The sequence below is a fragment of the Podarcis muralis genome, chromosome 3 (genome assembly GCF_964188315.1).
Source record: "Podarcis muralis chromosome 3, rPodMur119.hap1.1, whole genome shotgun sequence".
In the NCBI taxonomy this organism is placed as follows: Eukaryota; Metazoa; Chordata; class Lepidosauria; order Squamata; family Lacertidae; genus Podarcis; species Podarcis muralis.
The window spans coordinates 1,155,586-1,174,307 of NC_135657.1; the positions used below are offsets into that span (position 1 = coordinate 1,155,586).

Consider the following 18,722-nt stretch of genomic DNA (forward strand, 5'->3'; position numbering starts at 1 on the left):
CTCTTCAAGAACATAAGGGGCGTCTGCTGGGGGTCAGTCCCACCTAGCAGCCTGTTCTCGCAGATGCCCATTTGGGGAAACCCGTGAGCAGGATTCGAGCACAAGAGCAAAACTCTGCTCTCCTGTGGCTTCCAGAAACTGGGATTTTGATCACGCAGGCAGAGCATCACCATTGTGGCTTTTGGGGAAGGACTGCAGCGGTCCTGTGCTCCTCAGGCAGACACACAACTCTGGGTACCAGTTTTTCCTCCCCCCCCCCCGGGTGATTTTAGCCAATCAGGGGCCACACCACGAAGGCAACCCCTCCACGGAGTCAGGTAGCCAATCTGAGCGGGCCACCAGGCAACATGACTGCGGGCAAACAAAAGAGGGAGAAGAAGGGATGCCTGTTGCCAAGGCAACAAGGTTGGCAGCTCCCAGCATCCTGTTGCTGCGCTGGAGGCTCCACTGGCCACCAGGAAGGGAAGGCAAGGACCATGAGCATCACCCCCCCCCATCCTCATCAGCCTGGTTGCCTTGGCAACAGAGGGAGGCATTCCCTCCTCTCCTGTGAGCATCCTCCCTCCCCTTCCTTCACAGCCAAAAGGCAAAAAACAAGGTGGGGGGGATCCTGCCCTCTGTATTTGGCCGAAAGTGGCTGTTTGAGGGAACAGGGCACCCCAAAAAGTGGGGTTGCCTGCCAATAGCAACTCAAGATTGTCATTGCATACACAGAGTATTACACACACACACACACACACACACACACACACACACACCCGATTCTCCCACAAGTGAGGTCAAGTTAATCCAGAGGTACAAAACAGCAGCATCTCTCTCTTCCCACTCTCCTAGGGCGACACGAGGCAAGAAGTAGGTGAGTATCACAGCAGACTTCTTTTATTGGGGGGGGGGGAGCGTCAACAGCGGCGCCACCTCAGAGCCTTGTCCTCGGTCTTGCTCACTGGACGAGCACCCCATCTAAGACGCAGCCAGACCAAAACATGACAGAACGGACTTCCCGGCTGAATGGGGGGTCACGGACAGTTGCTATAGCAACGGACCCAGTTACTAGTCCTCCCAACGGGAACTTTGCCACCTCTGTCAGGCACCTGCCAACCATCTGCTATTGAGGGTGGTGGACTTTCCAACACTGGAAATTTTTTAACACCGTCATTTGTCAGGGATGCTTCACTAGAGATTCCTGCAACAGGGGGGTTGGACTAGATGACCCTCGGGGTCCCTTTCAATTCTAGGAGCAGCCCATCTTATGACCCAGCAAACCGAAAGCTGGCTTTCAATGAGCTGCCTGTCGCAACCATCCAAGGGCCAAGTCAGGCCCTTCACCCAAATGCCAGCCGCAGAATCAACCGGGCACATGCAGCCCAGCGGTTAAAGGACCCCAAAGCCCACAATCAGCCATGAACCCGGTCCTGCCTGTGCAACACAGATAGCACTGGCCTACCTTGCAAAGTTGTCGTAAGGAGCAGAGAGAGCGCCATTCAGAAATGGCAGGTTTTAAAAATGGCAACTCTCCAAATCCTACCACCAGGAATAACGCAGTGAAGAAGAATCTGGTTGGAGCAGATGGGCCTCTGGGCTGACCCAGCCCCACGGAAGCCGCCGCCCTGCCCCACGGAGCCACCCACGTGGCGCAGAGGGAGGGACTTGGGGGGGGGGCAGCGACACGAGGCAGCCAGGAACAAGGGCTTCCTCCTGCCTCCTGGAGGCCCATGTCCCCGCGAAGACTGGCTCTCCCAAAATAGCACCCTCGACCCACCCACACAGAGCGGCATGCAAAGTGGGGCCGGCCCCACACTCTTCCGCAAGGGACACCTGGGGAGGGGCAGAGCAGGGAGAAATCCAAGCTGACCCAAGGGACCCACAACAGGCGAGTTCACAACTCTCCCGTATTGTGATGGTGAATAGTCATCACCCTCCGCGGCTGTGAATCACGCACTTGTGGCCACAACTCTTCCTTCCTTCCTTCCTTCCTTCCCCTTTCTGCTCTGCCCAGGAACTGACCTCCTTTTCTTGCGCAGGCCAAGCACCAGGAGGGATGTGACCCGTGCGCAGGGCCTCCTGCAAATCCAGCATGCGCAACGCACAGCAGGCTGCAGCGGCTGCGCAACTTCGCATCTGTGGCAAGGAAGCACGGAGGCGCCATTTCAGAAAGTGCTCTCTGCATGGGGGAGCAACAGGGGTTTCCCCCTCCTCTCACCAGAAGCAGAAATTGAGGGGAGACCCACATCTGGGCGGGGAGGGGGGCAGAGTTTGCTGGTCTGGTTGGTGCTGCAAAAAGCCCGACAGAGACTGCCGCCCCCAACGCAGCCACACGACTGAGGAAGCTCCAGCCTGTTCCCATTTTACAGGTGGGGAAGTGAAGTGGGACAGGGATGTCACGCAGGGAAACCACAGCAGAGCAGGATCCCATCTGCCCCCCCCCCCGCCCCCAGCAGCCACTGAACCAAACCGTCGTTGGAGACGGCAGGCAAGGAAACCCGATTCATAAGAACAGGAGGTCATCTATCTCGATTCCTAGGTAATAATAATAATAATAATAATTTATTATTTATACCCCACCCATCTGGCTGGGCTTCCCCAGCCACTCTGGGCAGCTTCCAACAAAATATTAAAATACAGTAGTGCATCAAACATTAAAAGCTTCCCTAAACAGGGCTGCCTTCAGATGTCTTCTAAAAGTCTGGTAGTTGTTGTTCTCTTTGACATCTGGTGGGAGGGTGTTCCACAGGGCAGGCGCCACCACCAAGAAGGCCCTCTGCCTGTTGCTTGGGGCGTTGGCCTGATCTAGAAGGTTCTTGTGTAGGGAAGGGATGGGTGGGAAGAAGAGGCTTCAAAGCAACCCCCCCCCCCAGCCCAATCTAAGGGGCAGTTTAGCACACAACACCCTTCTTATTCTTTGGCAATCACTCATGTCTTCCATAAACATGGTTTTAATACAAAAAAAATTCCTTCCAGTAGCACCTTAAAGACCAACTAAGTTAGTTCTTGGTATGAGCTTTCGTGTGCATGCACACTTCTTCAGATACACTGAAACAGAAGTTGCCAGATCCTTCTATATATGCATGCACACGAAAGCTCATACCAAGAACTAACTTAGTTGGTCTTTAAGGTGCTACTGGAAGGAATTTTTTTTTGTTTTGACTATGGCAGACCAACACGGCTACCTATCTGTAAATGGTTTTAATAGCGAGTCCATGAGTGACTGTGGAGGCCAATTCTGGACCCACACGTCCTTCCACAGTGGGGACATTGGTTTCCAGGCAGGAGTTGATCAAAGTGTGAATTTGCCAAGCGTGCCTTCCTCATAGCACATTTCTCCCTTGCGTCCTGAGTTCGAGTGTCTACAAAGCCTAGGACACCTTTGGTGAAGGCTGTTCTCCAACTGGAGCGCTCGCAGGCCACTGTTTCCCAATTGTTGGTGTTGATACTACATTTCTTTAGATTTGCCTTGAGAGAGTCTTTAAACCTCTTTTGTTGACCACCAGCGTTACGATTTCCATTTTTAAGTTCAGAATAGAGTAGTTGCTTTGGAAGACGATCATCAGGCATCCGCACAACATGACCAGTCCAACGAAGTTGATGTTGACGAATCATTGCTTCAACACTGGTGATCTTTGCTTCTTCCAGTACACTGGCATTAGTTTGCCTGTCTTCCCAAGTGATGTGTAAGATTTTTGGAGACCACCCACCCACCTGCCCCCTGGTACTTATATGGGGGTACGCTAAGCCTTTCATTTCTCTTGCGCCAGCAGCCCCACAACATCCTGCCAGAGCTTTGGGTCCAGCCCCAGACAATCTGCTAATACAGTCATACCTCGGGTTAAATATGCTTTGGGATGAATGTTTTTGGGTTGTGCTCTGCGGTGACCCAGAAGTAACGGAGCACGTTACTTCTGGGTTTCGCTGCTCACGCATGCGCAGATGCTCAAAATGATGTCACACACATGTGTGGAAGCAGCAAATCACGACCCAAGCGGACACAGGTTGCGTTTGCTTCAGGATGTGAACGGGGCTCCAGAATGGACCCCGTTCGCATCCAGAGGTACCACTGTACAGTCATACCTCAGGTTAAATAAGTTTCAGGTTGAGCGTTTTCAGGTTACATTCCATGGCGACCCGGAAGTAACGGAACGCGTTACTTCCAGGTTTCGCTGCTCGCGCATGCGCAGATGCTCAAAATGACGTCACACGCATGCGCGGAAGCAGCGAAACGCGACCCATGCACGCGCAGACACGCAGTTGCGTGTTATGTTCTACTCAGGATGCGAATGGGGCTCCGGAACGGATCCCGTTCACATCCAGAGGTACCACTGTAATTCCGAAAGCAAGCTGAGCCCCAGGCAGCCTCTCCCCCGCGCCCCCCTCTGCTCCTGCAGCTGAAACAGGTGTCCTTCATCTCTCCAGCGACCTTGAAAAATCCACAGCACCAGAGCTGTCCCTGGACCCGTCAGGGATATTTCCCTTAAATCCTCACCCCTTGAGAAGAGCCTGCTGGATCCGACCAGGGACACCTCTAGTCCAGCATCCTGTTCTCACAGTGGCTGAACAACTGAAGCCCACAAGGAGTATCCAAGCACAAGATCTTCTTCCGTGAACTGGTCCTCTTTCCAAATCATCCAGCTTAGTGGCTATCCCTGCCTCCTGTGGGAGGGAGTTCCACAGGTGCTGCACGAGGAAGCAGGTGATACCAAGAGGCGAGAGCGATATTCATCCCCAGCCTTCTATAGGAGCTCCAAGATGCTAGCAGTTTGCGGGGGGCTAGCAAAGGGGGAGGAGAATTCAGTCCCCCTTGCAGCTTGCTTGGTTACTATGCTGGAGGGGGCAAAGGAGGAATGGAGTGCTCCACCTAACCTTGCCAGTCCAGTCGCTCATTCGCCTACGTGGTGTTCCGTGTGGTCGCCTGCCTGCCAATTCTGCTCACCTCTGGCGACCAGGCGAGTGCTTAAATGCAAGGGTGCATTGATTATCCCCCAGCCTCTAACCATGAGAGTTAAGCTACTGGCTGTCATGGTTAATGGCTACTGCTCAAGTATCCATCTCTTCCTTTCTAAGTGGCTGCTGCCACAAAATCCTGTGGCTATAAGTTCCACAGGACCTCCTTTGGCTGAAATGATTCCAGCTGCCTGATAATTCAAAGCGGGTTTCTGGGTTCTTGCGGGGGCTTAGTCCCTGGGAGAGTTGTTGTTTAGTTGTTTAGTTGTGTCCGCCTCTTCGTGACCCCCTGGACCAGAGCACACCAGGCGCTCCTGTCTTCCACTGCCTCCCGCAGTTGGGTCAAACTCATGCTGGTAGCTTTGAGAACACTGTCCCACCATCTCGTCCTCTGTCGTCCCCTTCTCCTTGTGCCCTCCATCTTTCCCAATATCAGGGTCTTTTCCAGGGAGTCTTCTCTTCTCATGAGGTGGCCTCAGCTTCAGGATCTGTCCTTCCAGTGAGCACTCAGGGCTGATTTCCTTCAGAATGGAGAGGTTTGATCTTCTTGCAGTCCATGGGACTCTCAAGAGACTCCTCCAGCACAATAATTCAAAAGCATCCATTCTTTGGCGATCAGCCTTCTTGATGGTCCAGCTCTCACTTCCATACATCACTACTGGGAAAACCAGAGCTTTAACTATACGGACCTTTGTTGGCAAGGCGATGTCTCTGCTTGAGACCTGGGTCCAAATGCACTCTGTGACGTTCACGGGCTGTGACGTTGGGCCAGCCGCTGTTTCCAAGCCTACCTGACAGGCAGGTTGTTGCACGGAGAGAAAACGAGGAAGGGGGAACCACACCTTGAGCTCCTTGGCATTTAGAAAGGCTGTAAAATAAAATTCCACACGCACAGAGCCACAAGCACACGCCCCAACCGCGGGCTGCGTCTGGCTGCTTTATACAAGAATGTGGGGCAGGGCAGGCCAGCTCCACAGAGGGGGCTGAGCGTGCACACCCCACTCCTGGCCTCCCTCCCTCCCCCCGCATCATCCGCAGCAGAGAGCGCTGGCCCTTTAACTCCACGAGGATTTTGGGGACTCAGCCAAGCAGCTGCAACCATTCTGTTGCTGGGCCCCCGCTTTGGCGGCAGCGAGACAGCAACCTGGCCGCCATCCAGCAGCCCTCCAAGCAACCTGGCCAGCCTGCCTGCCTGCCTGCCCCGGGCAGACCCCTCGCCTTGCCGGGCCCGATCCAATTTCAGGAAGCAGGACGCAGCGCTGGGGGAACAGCCCTTCCCAGGCGTGTGGCCGGGGGCCAACTCTGCTCCTCGCTTGCCCTGGCAGCAGACGCAGCCAAGAATCAGGTTGCAGCTCCACAAGGCAGAGGGGGCAGAGCTGAAGGGGGGGGCAAGGAAGGAGCCCCACAGCCAGGAAGAGGCGTTCCCATGCGCCCCCCAACAGTTCTCAGCTGGATCAGGGGCTCCCAGAACCAGGAGACCCCGCCCCGTGGAGATCACTGCGAGGGGCAGGACACTTTTAATAAGAAACCAGAGGCATTTTTGTTAGGGTTAATCGGAGAGGAAATTCAGAGATGTAAGTTTGTTTATGCACGCCACAAGGGCTGCAAGAATACTCCTGGCCCAGAAATGGAAGCAGCAGGAACTTCCTACATTGGAAGACTGGCAGGTAAAGATGGTAGAATACGTGGAGTTGGCAAAGCTGACGGGGAAGATTTGGAATCAGGAGACGATCTGTTTCAAAAGGACTGGAGCGAATTTATATCTTATATGAAAGAAAATTGTAAACACTCGAAAACGTTCGTAGGCTTAAATTGAAATGTTTTGTAATGTGAAAATAAGGATCTGATTTACATATAAGGAGGTAATTATCATAAAAAAGGTAAAAAAGTGGTTATAGAAATGCGAGAGTTTAGTAGAAAATGTTTGGAAGTCAGAAAGGGAGGGGGGAGGGAAGTCGATGCTCTGTCTGAGCAATGCTTTATGTTATAGATTTGTGTAAAGAGGTGTAATTAAATATGAAAACTCAATAAAAATTATATGGAAAAAAGAGGGGCAGGAGGAGGGGCTGGGCACCCCACCTGTTGTGGGTGCTTAACCAGGACCTAGGCCTCCCCCACCCCCAATAAATGTCTGGGATGTTTGGCAGGACCCAAAGCAGAGACCCCACAAGGGAGAAACAGCGGAAGATCTCCCATAGGCAGCGCAAGAGGAAGAGAACCAGAGAACTGCAGAGCTGGAAGGGACCCCCCAAGGTCATCCAGCCCAACCCCCTGAGATGCAGGAATCTCAGCTGGCCACCCAACCTCTGCTAAAAACCTCCAGGGAAGGAGAGTTCACCATCTCCCGAGGGAGACCATTCCGCTGTCCAAAGGCTCATCACGTCTTAACTGCTATAACAAGGGTGTCTCTGGACCTTAAATGGAGGCTCATAATATTTGGAATATACTGGACCCCATTACGTTTGGTTTTAAAAAGGGCTACCTCAGGTATCTAACTGTTGGAGATGCAACAGGGATAACGCTTCTCTAAAACGCATGTTTTTTTCCATTGTCCTATATTGAAAGGTTTTTGGCAGAAGGTAACTCAAACTCTCAACAGAACTGTACGGAACAACCTTACATTGACAGAGCAAAACATCCTCTTGAATTATACAGCCAGCACATGCTACCTTGCAAAAGGACAATACGAGTGGATTCTCCTCCGTGCCTTTACCATGGCAATAAGACGGATCCTGATGAACTGGAAAAATTAAAATGCTGCTCCCGCCTACGACTGGGTTGAAGACGTATACAACCTCACAACATATGAACAGCTTGCAAATCAACGCAGGTTTGCCATGGACAAATTCAACGATATTTGGAATCCATTCTTACAAACACTGTAATAGGTTAAGATCTGGTGAAGTACAATAACAACTCTGTAAATTACACAGTTTTGAGTTTTTCTGCCTCCCCACTTTATTTTCCCTTCTGCTTCTCTTTTTCTCTCTTTTATTTATTCTCTCCATGTTCAGTGCACGTATAATTATGTACTTCTTGAATTTTCAATGAAGATGTTAAAAAATAAAAATAAAACAAAATGTTTGTTTAAACGGGGGGGGGGGGGAATCCATCCTTAGCACACCCATCCTTTCCCCATTTAGCCAGGTACATTTTTTAAAAACCAGTTCACATGTTTCCAAAGCAGTTCCAACAAGCGAGCAAAAGCAATTGCAACTGACCCCTCAGGCCTCTCCCCCCAAGTCAGCCAGCTCATTGCAATTTGGAAAGCAACGTACAGAGATTAAAACACAGACGTGGTTTCAAATACACACACACACATAAAATCAATACGAGAAATCAAACAACGAACAGCAGGCGACAACACAAGCTATCAAGAACCGCAATGAAACCGAGAAGGAGGAGCCAGCGTCACGCACATTTCAGTTAAAAGCGCATGCAAAACAAACGCTGATTTAATATAGGATGTAAAGCTGGACAGATTTGGCCCCTGGGAACACTCTGCTGCAGACGGATGAGACACCAAGAAGCACAGCGTTCGAAGGGCCCCCCACGAATCGCCTAGTCCAGCCCTCTGCAAGGCAGGAACCGCAACTGAAGAATCCCCGTCCCATCTGGCAAAAGAAATTCCCGCACAGAAGAAATCCCCAGGGCCATTTCCACAGCCAGGGGAGCCAGCACTGAGAAGGCTCCGTCCTAGGGAGACACCAGCCTAACGTCCGAAAGAGATCTCAGCACTTGGACTTCTTGGGGGGGGGGGGGGAGAAGGGGGTCTTCCAGCCATTCCTCTTACAAAGGGAATCCCCCTGGGGAGATTGTGTGGGTCAAAAGGGGCGCTTCTAACCTTGCCCAGCGAGGAAACCATCGGGCAAGAGCGGAATCCCGTGCGCCAGGCGGTGTCTACGGGAAAGTGTCTCGCAGACGGCGCCTCTCCTGAACTCCCGTTTACGAGGCCAAGAACGTGAAGCTCCTTCACTCGAAGCAGTCGAGGCGTCCAAAACCGCTCCTTCTACGTCCCCTGGAGGAGCGGATTCACTGGAGCATTTGTGCGCTGTGCCAGAGGTGACGGGCATGTCTGCGCATGCCCACGCTTCCAGAGAGGGATGTCGCCGGGAGCCGTATTCTTTGCAGCAGGAGAGGGCAGGGCAGGAGAGGGTGTGCTTTGCGGGCGCACACGTGGATCTGCGGCTCTTGGAGACGCCCAAGAATGCGGGACTTTCTCTTCCTTCCTTCCGTGGCCTGGTTCCCGCACCAGCTGAAACCACGGGTCTACTCTAAGGAGCCCTGATCCCCCACTGCTCTCAGAACCGGGAGATGAAGTGCCGAACGCCCAGCTCCCCTGCTGTGTAACTCAGCCAATGCCACCTCCTGGATCCTTCCTCAAGAGGAGGCACACAAAACCTGCTCCACGGAGGCTTCTGCCAGCCCCGGCCACCGTGCCCAGGCCGGCATTTATGGGAACCCACAAGCGCAAGAGCTCCATCTGTGCCCGGTCACCCTTGCCCCCCAACGGCTCCTGGCCCCCACTCACCACGGGCTGCCTGCGCTTCCTTCCGGGACGGCCGGCTTTCCTGGCGGGGATCCCTGCGTCTGGCCTCTCCGCCTTGCTGCGGTTCTCATCAGGGTCCTCTTCACCCTGCTGGAGAGAGGGAGGGAGAGAGAGAGGTCACCACAGGTAGGAGCGGAGATTCCAAAAGACCAGAAGAAATTATTCATGCCCAGATACTCTTAGCCCAAAGATGCAAAGAGGAAGCAGTTCCAACCAGAGAGGAGTGGCAAACCAAGTTAATGGACTATGCTGAAATGGCGAAACTACACTGGATGCTTGGTTTGCGCACGTGATCCGTGCAGGATGCATGTCCGCAACCTGCAGCGTTCGCAACCCGCAGCGGCGCGTCTGCGCACGTGCGGGTTGCGATTCAGCGCTTCTGCGCAAAGCACGATTTAGTGCTTCTGCGCCTGCGCGACCCCCAAAACCTGGAAGTAACCCGTTCTGGTACTTGCGGGTTTTGGCGGGTCCGTAACCTGAAAAAACGCAACCTGAAGCGTCTGTAACCCGAGGTAGGACTGTAACTGGAAAGCTCAGAAATCAAGAAGACAAGAAATTTTAAAGAAGAACGGGAAATGTTCAAATGATGTACCTGCAAAAGAATCGTAAAAAGGTTAATACATTGGCAGGATTTTAAGAACACTTGTAATTTTAGAGATAGTCTAGGAAATTTGGGGTAAAAAATAATTTGCAATGGAAATGATATGCAGTTGAAAAGAAAATTTAAGGAACGGGAGGGGGGTGTCACAGGATTCAGAGAATCCCATTTCATGGATTTGATATTGTTTTTGTGTACATTTTTCGTTGCTGTTGTATTTGTTATTGTGTTTTTTTTGTTGTTACTTTCGAAGAAAAATGAATACAAATATTTTTTTTTAAAAGAGAGAGATCAGCCCAGGTGAGGTTGTGGGTCAGCAAGGTGACGCTCAGGGCACAAGGGCACACAGGAACACACTTATCCTGCCACACCGGGGTTTTTTTGGAGGGGGGAGAGAGTGTTAAGAGGTAACGTTCTAAATGGTGGAATTGCACTATTCACAAGATCAAAGGAGGAAAAAGACATTCAACTGGCACTAACCAGAAAGACCAACAAAGGGCAGGATTTTCATGGAATCACAGAATTGTAGGGGTTCGAAGGGACCACCAAGGATCATCTAGTCCAGCTCTTGCCAATGAAGGAATTTGATTCAAATCATGCTTTTCTCAGCCCTTGCTAGTGCACTGCTATACAGTCATACCTCGTGTTGCGCTAGGTTCATGTTGCGTCTTTTCGGCTTGCGAATGTGTATACTTCTGGGTTTCTTCGCATGCACAGAAGCTTTCTGCGCACTTTGCACATGAGCAAAAGCTCTCTATCGCGCTCCGCGCTTGCGCAGAAGCGCCGCTCGAAGTTGCGGGCTTTTCAGGGTGTGAACGGCACCCCGGAACGGATCGCGTCCACAACTAGAGGCACCACTGTAATGACTGTCTCAATTGCTTTTTGAAAGAATGTTTTGAAATGATTGTTTTTATTTACTGGGTGTGAGAAAATAGAGTTCTGAAGCCAATGGGGTTTATTGCATTTGTCATTCCTCCCCCCCCAAAACTAGCACATGGTGTTTTTTTAAAGAGTATATTTTGTGCACATTAGTATAATGAATGTGGCCCCTGAATGAACCTGCAGAACAAACATCAGGGCCCCACTCTGCTGCCCCCAGGAAGGGAACAGGGGCTGAGCCCCTTCCCAGCATGGCGACAACCCCCCCAACAGAAACAAGGAACTAACCGACCCTCACCTGCCTCCCATCCTTGCCAGGGGAAGGAGAAATTGTGCCCCAGAGACCTGCGGACTTTGCAAGGCAGCCTTCCTTGGCCCAATGAGGATGCTGAGCACACCCAACCGAAAAAGCCTTCCTGCCTCTTCGCCCTGAAGCGGCCAAAGCACAGCCAGCACCCTAAACTGCCCCCAAACCCCGCTTCTCTTTGGGGTTTTTGCTCCAAAGACCTACTATCCCGATGAAGAGTTTGGTTTAGCCTGAAGGCTTGCTCAGAGAGTGTTGGGGCTTTCCAAGAGGATCTTCAAAGCCGCCCAGTTCCCTGCGCACCGGCTCTGCTGCACATTCAAAGGGCCCCAAATGCCTCCATGGGCAGCCGGGACGCCAAAGCCCCTCTTCTCTTGGCAAGGGGGTTGGACTAGATGACCGCTAGGGGTCCCTTCCAACTCGGACACAGAAATCTCCCAAAAGTTCACCAGATGTGCTTCTGGGAAAAGATATATAATGAGATAAAGAAAATATTGAAATATACATTTGTTAAAAAACCAGAAGCATTCCTATTAGGAATTTTAGGTGGTGAGATAAAAAGGAAGGATCAGAAAGTATTTTTGTATGCAGTAACAGCAGCTAGAACTCTTGTGGCCCAGAAATGGAAACAAGAAGAAATGCCCACGAGTGAAGAATGGAGAACGAAATTAATGGATTATGCAGAACTGGACAGATGAACAGGGAGGATTCGCAACCGACGGGACCAAAGATTCACTGAGGACTGGAATAAATTTACAGAATATATTAAAAATATTTGTGATAATGATATAACGTTTGTAAGTTTCCAAGAAGCTCTGTAAGAAGGTTTGGTAGAAATATTGTTTAAATAACATGGTAAGATAAGATATACATAGTGCAATATAAATGAAGAAATGTGAAGATATGCAATAACTGCGGAAAATTATCAGACATGTTGATGGAAGTCTAAAAGAAAAAAGACGTGTGATGAATTCCTAATGTTTAATTGTGTTATAAATTTGTTTTTATTGGAAAATTAATAAAAATTATATAGAAAAAAACAAACAAAAGTTCACCAGATGAAAGCTTTAGGTCATTGGGCCTCAGGCATCGCGTGGGACCATGGAGAGTTGCTTGGAGCCGCGCAGGTGAGAGAAGGGACCCTCGCAACTTAAAACCCGCACAACAGCTGCACAGTCAAGGCAGAGAGGAGCGTAGGAAGCGGCTGTGCACTGGGCCTGACGGCTCCTCCGTCAACTTTGGCCAGAGACACTCTGCACGACCTCAGGCAAGTCTTTCTCCATCACCACCCCAAAACCACCACCTCTCATTTCGTCCCACCATAAAATGGGAAGGAAAATCAGGACGTCCGGAGAGCCTGGCCGCTGGATCAGACCAAAGGGGGGCTCACCCAGTCCCAGTCCTCCTCTCCTACAGTCCCCCCCCCCTGCTTGTGGGAAGGGCCCAAGGGCCACAGCAGCAGCAGCAGGGCTCCCCCCCCCCCCAGAGATGCACAACAACAAGCAGTTGAAAGGCTGGAAAGGAATCACGCCAGGCCTAATTTCAGAAATCTCTAAAACGGGCACGCCTTGGAGAAGGCAGACAGAGAAACGTTTTCCTCCCTCTCTCGTAAGCCTAGACCTACGGATGATGGGAGATTCAGGACAGATGGAGGAAAGTTCTCATTTGAGCAGCACAGAGGGGAACTGTGTCCCTGAAGGACCAGGTGCGCAGCCTGGGAGTCATTTTGGACTCACAGCTGTCCATGGAGGCGCAGGTCAGTTCTGTGTCCAGGGTGGCTCTTTACCAGCTCCATCTGGTACGCAGGCTAAGACCCTACCTGTCTCGCCAGAGTGGTGCATGCTCTAGTTATCTCCCGCTTGGACTACTGCAATGCGCTCTACGTGGGGCTACCTTTGAAGGTGACCCGGAAACTGCAACTAATCCAGAATGCGGCAGCTAGACTGGTGACTGGGAGCAGCCACCAAGACCATATAACACCGGTCCTGAAAGACCTACATTGGCTCCCAGTACGTTTCCGAGCACAATTCAAAGTGTTGGTGCTGACCTTTAAAGCCCTAAACGGCCTCGGTCCAGTATACCTGAAGGAGCGTCTCCACCCCCGTCGTTCTGCCCGGACACTGAGGTCCAGCTCTGAGGGCCTTCTGCCAGTTCCCTCACTGAGAGAAGCCAAGTTACAGGGAACCAGGCAGAGGGCCTTCTCGGTAGTGGCGCCTGCCCTGTGGAACGCCCTCCCATCAGATGTCAAGGAAATAAACAACTACCTGACATTCCGAAGACATCTGAAGGCAGCCCTGTTCAGGGAAGTTTTTAACGTGTGACATTTTAATGTATTTTTAATCTTTGTTGGAAGCCGCCCAGAGTGGCTGGGGAAACCCAGCCAGAAGGGCGGGGTATGAATAATAAATTTTAAAATATTATTATTATTAATCAAACTGGTGCCAAACATCTTGCTCTGCTTCCCTTTGGACCCCCCACCAGTGAGGGTCTTGTCGCCTGGGCAGCCCAGTACCTCCAGACATGCTGCCCAGGCTTGTGGCGCATGCTAACGCAGCCGTTTGACTTGACCCCCAAAGGTGCCCTCCCTTCTCTCTCGAGATTGACAAGTGGGCTAGAAGACGGACAGGAAGAGAAGACGCTTCCTTGGTGGAGAAGACGCAGCCTGAAGGCCGACAAGCCAAGCAGGCGGGTTGCTATGTGATCCCAGGGCAAAGTCAGGTAACACCTCTTCCCCTGTGCAGCGAGGCTCCTCCTTCCGGCCGGCTCGGATCAGGTCCGCCCCGCTATAAATCAAGTTGCTCCACCTGTGCCTCAGGTGCGGAGAGCCACCTGGCTGCCTGCAAAGCCCCCGGGGCCCCTCCAACCCGCCTCCCTCCTGCTGCTCCTGCCAAACAGCTCCAGGGGAAACTCCCTTGTTCGGGGGGGGGGCAGGGGAAGAGCCCCCCCCCTCCAAGGGCCGGATTCTCCTGCAGAAACAGGGCTGCGCAGCAGACAGCAAGTGACGGAAACAGCCGGCAGGAGCCTAGGATACTGGAATGCCTCTGGGGCAGCCTGGGCACAGGAGCTGGGCGGGGGGTGGGGGTGGGGCAAAAGAGAATCACTCTCCTCTCCTGTGGTTTCCAGAAGTCTTGCCATCCTGTCTAGGGGCCATTGATATCGCTCATCCTCTTTTCAAGCCCTCGAGGTCCTGTGGCGGGGAGTTCCACAGTTCCAACTATGGCTGCGGGGAAAAGTTCTCTCCTTCCTCTGTCCTGAATCTTCCACCTGGATGCGCGCACGTTCTGCTGTGCTCAGAGAGGGAGAATGCGCGCGGGGGCGCCCACCGCACACATGCAGCGGAAACACAAAACCCCGTTTCAGGTGTCACCTGGGAATGGTGCCCAAGAGACTGTGGCGGAGAACAGGGGAGGGAGGGCCAGGCCAAAGCCCGCAGGGAGCCCTCTGCACGAGCCCTGGAGCCTCCCTCGCAGCCTTAGCGGGCTCCTGTGCCAGGGTGCCAGAGAACAGCGCAAGCAGCAGACTTGCAGGAGGGGTGCCAGTCCCCGGATGGTCCTCAGCAGCAGCAACAGTGCCTGAACACTGCCCCTTTAGGGCTTTCCAGGTGTGGGGGCGGCAAGAGAGCCGGAAGCCGTGAACCGAGCCGTAGGGAAAACGCCACGGACACATAACGCACGCCTCAATGGAGAGCGGCTCTGGAACTCGGCACCCGCAGGGCACAGCAGAGCAACCCTGAGTCAGTCCCGGCATGAGCCAGGCTGTGCCAGCTGGCTCCCAGCCCTCTGGTACCAAAACAGGTCTCTTTCTCTCGCTCCGGTTTCCTTGATCCCGGAACGCCTCACCTGCATCCCCCCCCCCACATGTGCATGACAGCTTTGCCTCTCTCTGGTCTCCCCTCCAAACAGCATCCCATTCCAAACTGCCACCTAACACCCCCTTCTGCATTTGTAAATACACAGATCTTCCCGTGTGGCAGCATCTCCCCTTTGGAACTCCCCGCCACTTGAGCCTTTCCCACCCTCTGTTTGGCACCTGCTGAAAGCATTCGTGTTTAGAGAAGCCCGTCCGGACATTCAGGAAGAGGATGAGCGTTTTCGTCCGTTTCCAGTCCATTGTTATTTTAATTTAACTTTGAGAAAGGTTTATTGGGGGGGGGGGGATTTGTTTTTGTTTCTTCTCTTTGTTCTTTCTTTTTTGTTTCATTTTCTTTCTAGGTATATAAAATTTGTATATAATTTTTGTATACATGTTGGAAATTATATTATAGTAAGTCCTGTAATGTAATATGATAACCTTTACCGGTGTAATATAAAAATGTTAACAAATAAATAAAATGCAAATTCAAAAAATAGAGAGAGAAAGGTTTATTGATCATGTTAATGCTTTCTTTAAACCACTTCGGAGGTTTTTGGGTCTTCCCCCCCCTTTTTAACCAATCAGTGGTATATAAATTGTATGAAATAAAACATATTTTTAATTGCCGGTTTGCCAAAAGCGTTTCAAAGATTGTAACTGCTTTTTTGATGTGCTGTTAATTATAGCGTACGGTTTATGCTGTACTTAACAATGTTTGCAAGACGCTTTGGGATTTGTGTGAATGGAACGTGTCGCAGACATACGAGGCACCCGTCCGTCTTCCCTCTCCCTGGGCCTTTCTGAGAACTCAGCGGAGGCTTCTTCTAACGCCCACAGGCTGCCAGCCCCCTGACCCACCTCTCACGAGAGAACAGAGCATGTGCAGAGGATCCTCTCTCTGGCACCACAATCTGCCCCAGGGGCTCCCTGCAGAGGGTTAGACTAGATGAGGCCTGGGGGTCCCTTACAACTCTGAGGTCACCCACACACTTTTGGCTCAGCATTACAGTGATACCTCCATTTTCAAACAGCTTAGTTCAAGAACATCTTGGAACCCAAATGCTGCAAAAAAAAAGTCCGGTTTTTGAACTTTTTTCCGGAAGCCGAACATGCTCCATTTTGCTTCCCCTTGTGTTTCCTGTTGCGCTGCTAATTTGCGTCGCGCCCCCCCCCCCCTTGTAATTCAAGTCTTCAGTTTCCGATTGCACTGTTTTGAATTGATATTTGGAGCTTATATGTGGTGCTTTTGTTTTTGCTATTTATTTTGCGTTTTTTGTTATGAGGCTTTTTCGGTTCACTTGTTTTTGTGACTGTGCGGAATCCAGTTCAGCTACTGATTGATTGATTGATTGATTGTGTGACTGCGGAAATGGATAAAAGCCCCCCACCCAAACAATGACTATCATCAGTGCAGGTATGACAAATTTTTAATTTTAATTTTTATCATCTACAATACGGTTTTATTTTATAGTACAGCACGCTGATTATTTCTTTCATTTTATGGACTGATGGTCTTGTTAGATAGTAAAATTCATGTTAAATTGCTGTTTTAGGGGTTGTTTTTAAAAGTCTGGAATGGATTGATCTGTTTTGCATTCGATTCTATGGGAAACCGTGCCTTGGTTTTGGAATGCTTTGGTTTTGGAATGGACTTCCGGAACGGATTCTGTTTGAGAACCAAGGCAAAGCCCATGCCATAATGCTCTCTCTTCCTCTTCCTCTGCCCCACAGACTTCAAAGCTGCCCGTCTCATTATCAAAGAATCAAAGGAGCTGGAAAGCACCTGAGGGTCATCTAGTCCAACCCCAGCGTAATGCAGACGCTCCCACCCCAAAAACCGGAGCTGGGTTAAACCCGAGGCTGGAGAAGACAGAGAAGACCTCTTCGCACCAGCCAATAATAATAATAATAATAATAATAATAATAATAATAATAATAATAAAATTTTATTTATACCCCGCCCTTTCTGGTTCAAAAACCGGGCTCAGGGCAGGTAACAACAAATTTAAAACACTTTAAAACACTTAATTATAAAAACAGCATAAAATACAGTATAAAAACATGAATAACAATAAATTCAAAAATCAAAAATCAATTAGATAATCCCCAGGGCTAGCTGGTTGAATTGGTCCTACTTGGGCCAGCGAGGAGACCAGGGAAAAATTAGCTGTGGGGTCTCAGAGCGGGTGAGGGAAGGGAAGGGGAATAAAAGAATTCAAATTAATTAAAGCTGAATTCAAATTAAAGGCCAGGCAGAATAGCTCTGTCTTAGAGGTCCGACGGAAGGAGGTTAAATCCTGCAGGGCCCTGGTCTCCTGGGACAGAGCATTCCACCAGGTCGGAGCCACCACTGAGAAGGCCCTGGCCCTGGTGGAGGCCACAAACTTTGCACAGGTGAAATCGGCGTTGGAAGGGACACCCAAGGGTCATCCAGTCCAACCCCCCAATGCAGGAATATTTTTGCCCAACGTGGGGCTCAAACCCGTGACCCTGAGACCCATGCACTGAGCTCTCCTGCAGGCAGTTACTGGCCCTGCTGCCACCCTTCCCAATCACAGCGCGCCCCTGCTGCGCCCCCCCCCTTACCTTGTGAGCGTCGGCTGACTCCCGGTCGGCAGAGGGGCTTCTGGTGTCGACGGCCCCATTGGACGGCATGGCGAGCGAAGCGGCAGGCGGGAGGCGGGTCCCCTTGAGGGGGGCTCAAGGTGCAAAAGGCTTCAGGGGGAGCGGGAGAGCTGGCACGCCGAGGGCCCCCCTTTGCGGATGGATCCGTCCTGGTTTCCCTGCCCCCTGCAAGGGCGAGAAGAGAGGAGGCGGTCAGAGGGCGAGCGAGCCCCACATCCAGGGCAACAGGCGCGCACGCACTGGGGCAGGGAGAGCCCCTCGCGGGCCTGGGGGGGGGGGCAATCATTAACAAGCCACAGCCTTGGCTCTGGGTGAGCTGGGGGCCCGGGGCCACTCGCAGAAGGAAAGGTCCCCACACTACTTCCAGGGTCCCCACTCAGCCCAGAGACCCCCACCCTCAACACCCGTTGGTAGGGCAAGAGCTATGGGGTGGGAGAAGGAACAGGCCTTGGCGCTGCACAAGGGGCAATGGGGGTAGGGGCAAGGGCAAAAGGGTGGGGAGGGGGCAACTGCATCTGCTGCTTCAAGGAGATTAGTCCCGCATCTGGGACCCAAACCAAAAGATTCAAACTACAAGAAAAAGGAGATTCAAACATGCATTTTAAATTGCATTTTAACCTGTATTTTAAATTGGTGGTTTTTTTCTTTCTTCCCTCCTTCCTAATAATAATAATAATAATAATAATTTATTATTTATACCCCGCCCATCTGGCTGAGTTTCCCCAGCCATTCTGGGCAGCTCCCAATCGAGTGTTAAAAACCGATACAGCATTAAATATTTAAAACTTCCCTGAACAGGGCTGCCTTCAGATGTCTTCTAAAAGTCAGATAGTTGTTTATTTCCTTGACATCTGATGGGAGGGCCTTCCACAGGGAGGGCGCCACCACCGAGCAGGCCCTCTGCCTGGTTCCCTGTAACTTCACTTCTCGCAATGAGGGAACCGCCAGATTTTACTGTGATTTTATTGGTGTTAGCTGCC

The 18,722-nt window shown here is 51.4% G+C and overlaps 1 protein-coding gene across 6 annotated transcripts in view; it reads right to left on the minus strand.

Moving 5' to 3' along the window:
- Positions 1-18,722, minus strand: part of DNMT3A (DNA methyltransferase 3 alpha) — an 84,413-nt gene that overhangs the window by 53,631 nt on the left and 12,060 nt on the right. For 4 of the 6 annotated variants that reach the window (XM_077926702.1, XM_028725319.2, XM_077926704.1 and 1 more), the window contains exons 2-3: positions 17,704-17,907; positions 9,467-9,574 (exon numbers count right to left, since the gene is read on the minus strand). In XM_077926702.1, the coding sequence (XP_077782828.1) occupies positions 9,467-9,574; positions 17,704-17,772 (177 nt within the window). In that variant the 5' untranslated portion in view covers positions 17,773-17,907. The remainder of the gene's footprint in view (positions 1-9,466; positions 9,575-17,703; positions 17,908-18,722) is intronic. The other 2 variants (XM_077926703.1, XM_028725320.2) reach the window with 1 other exon arrangement.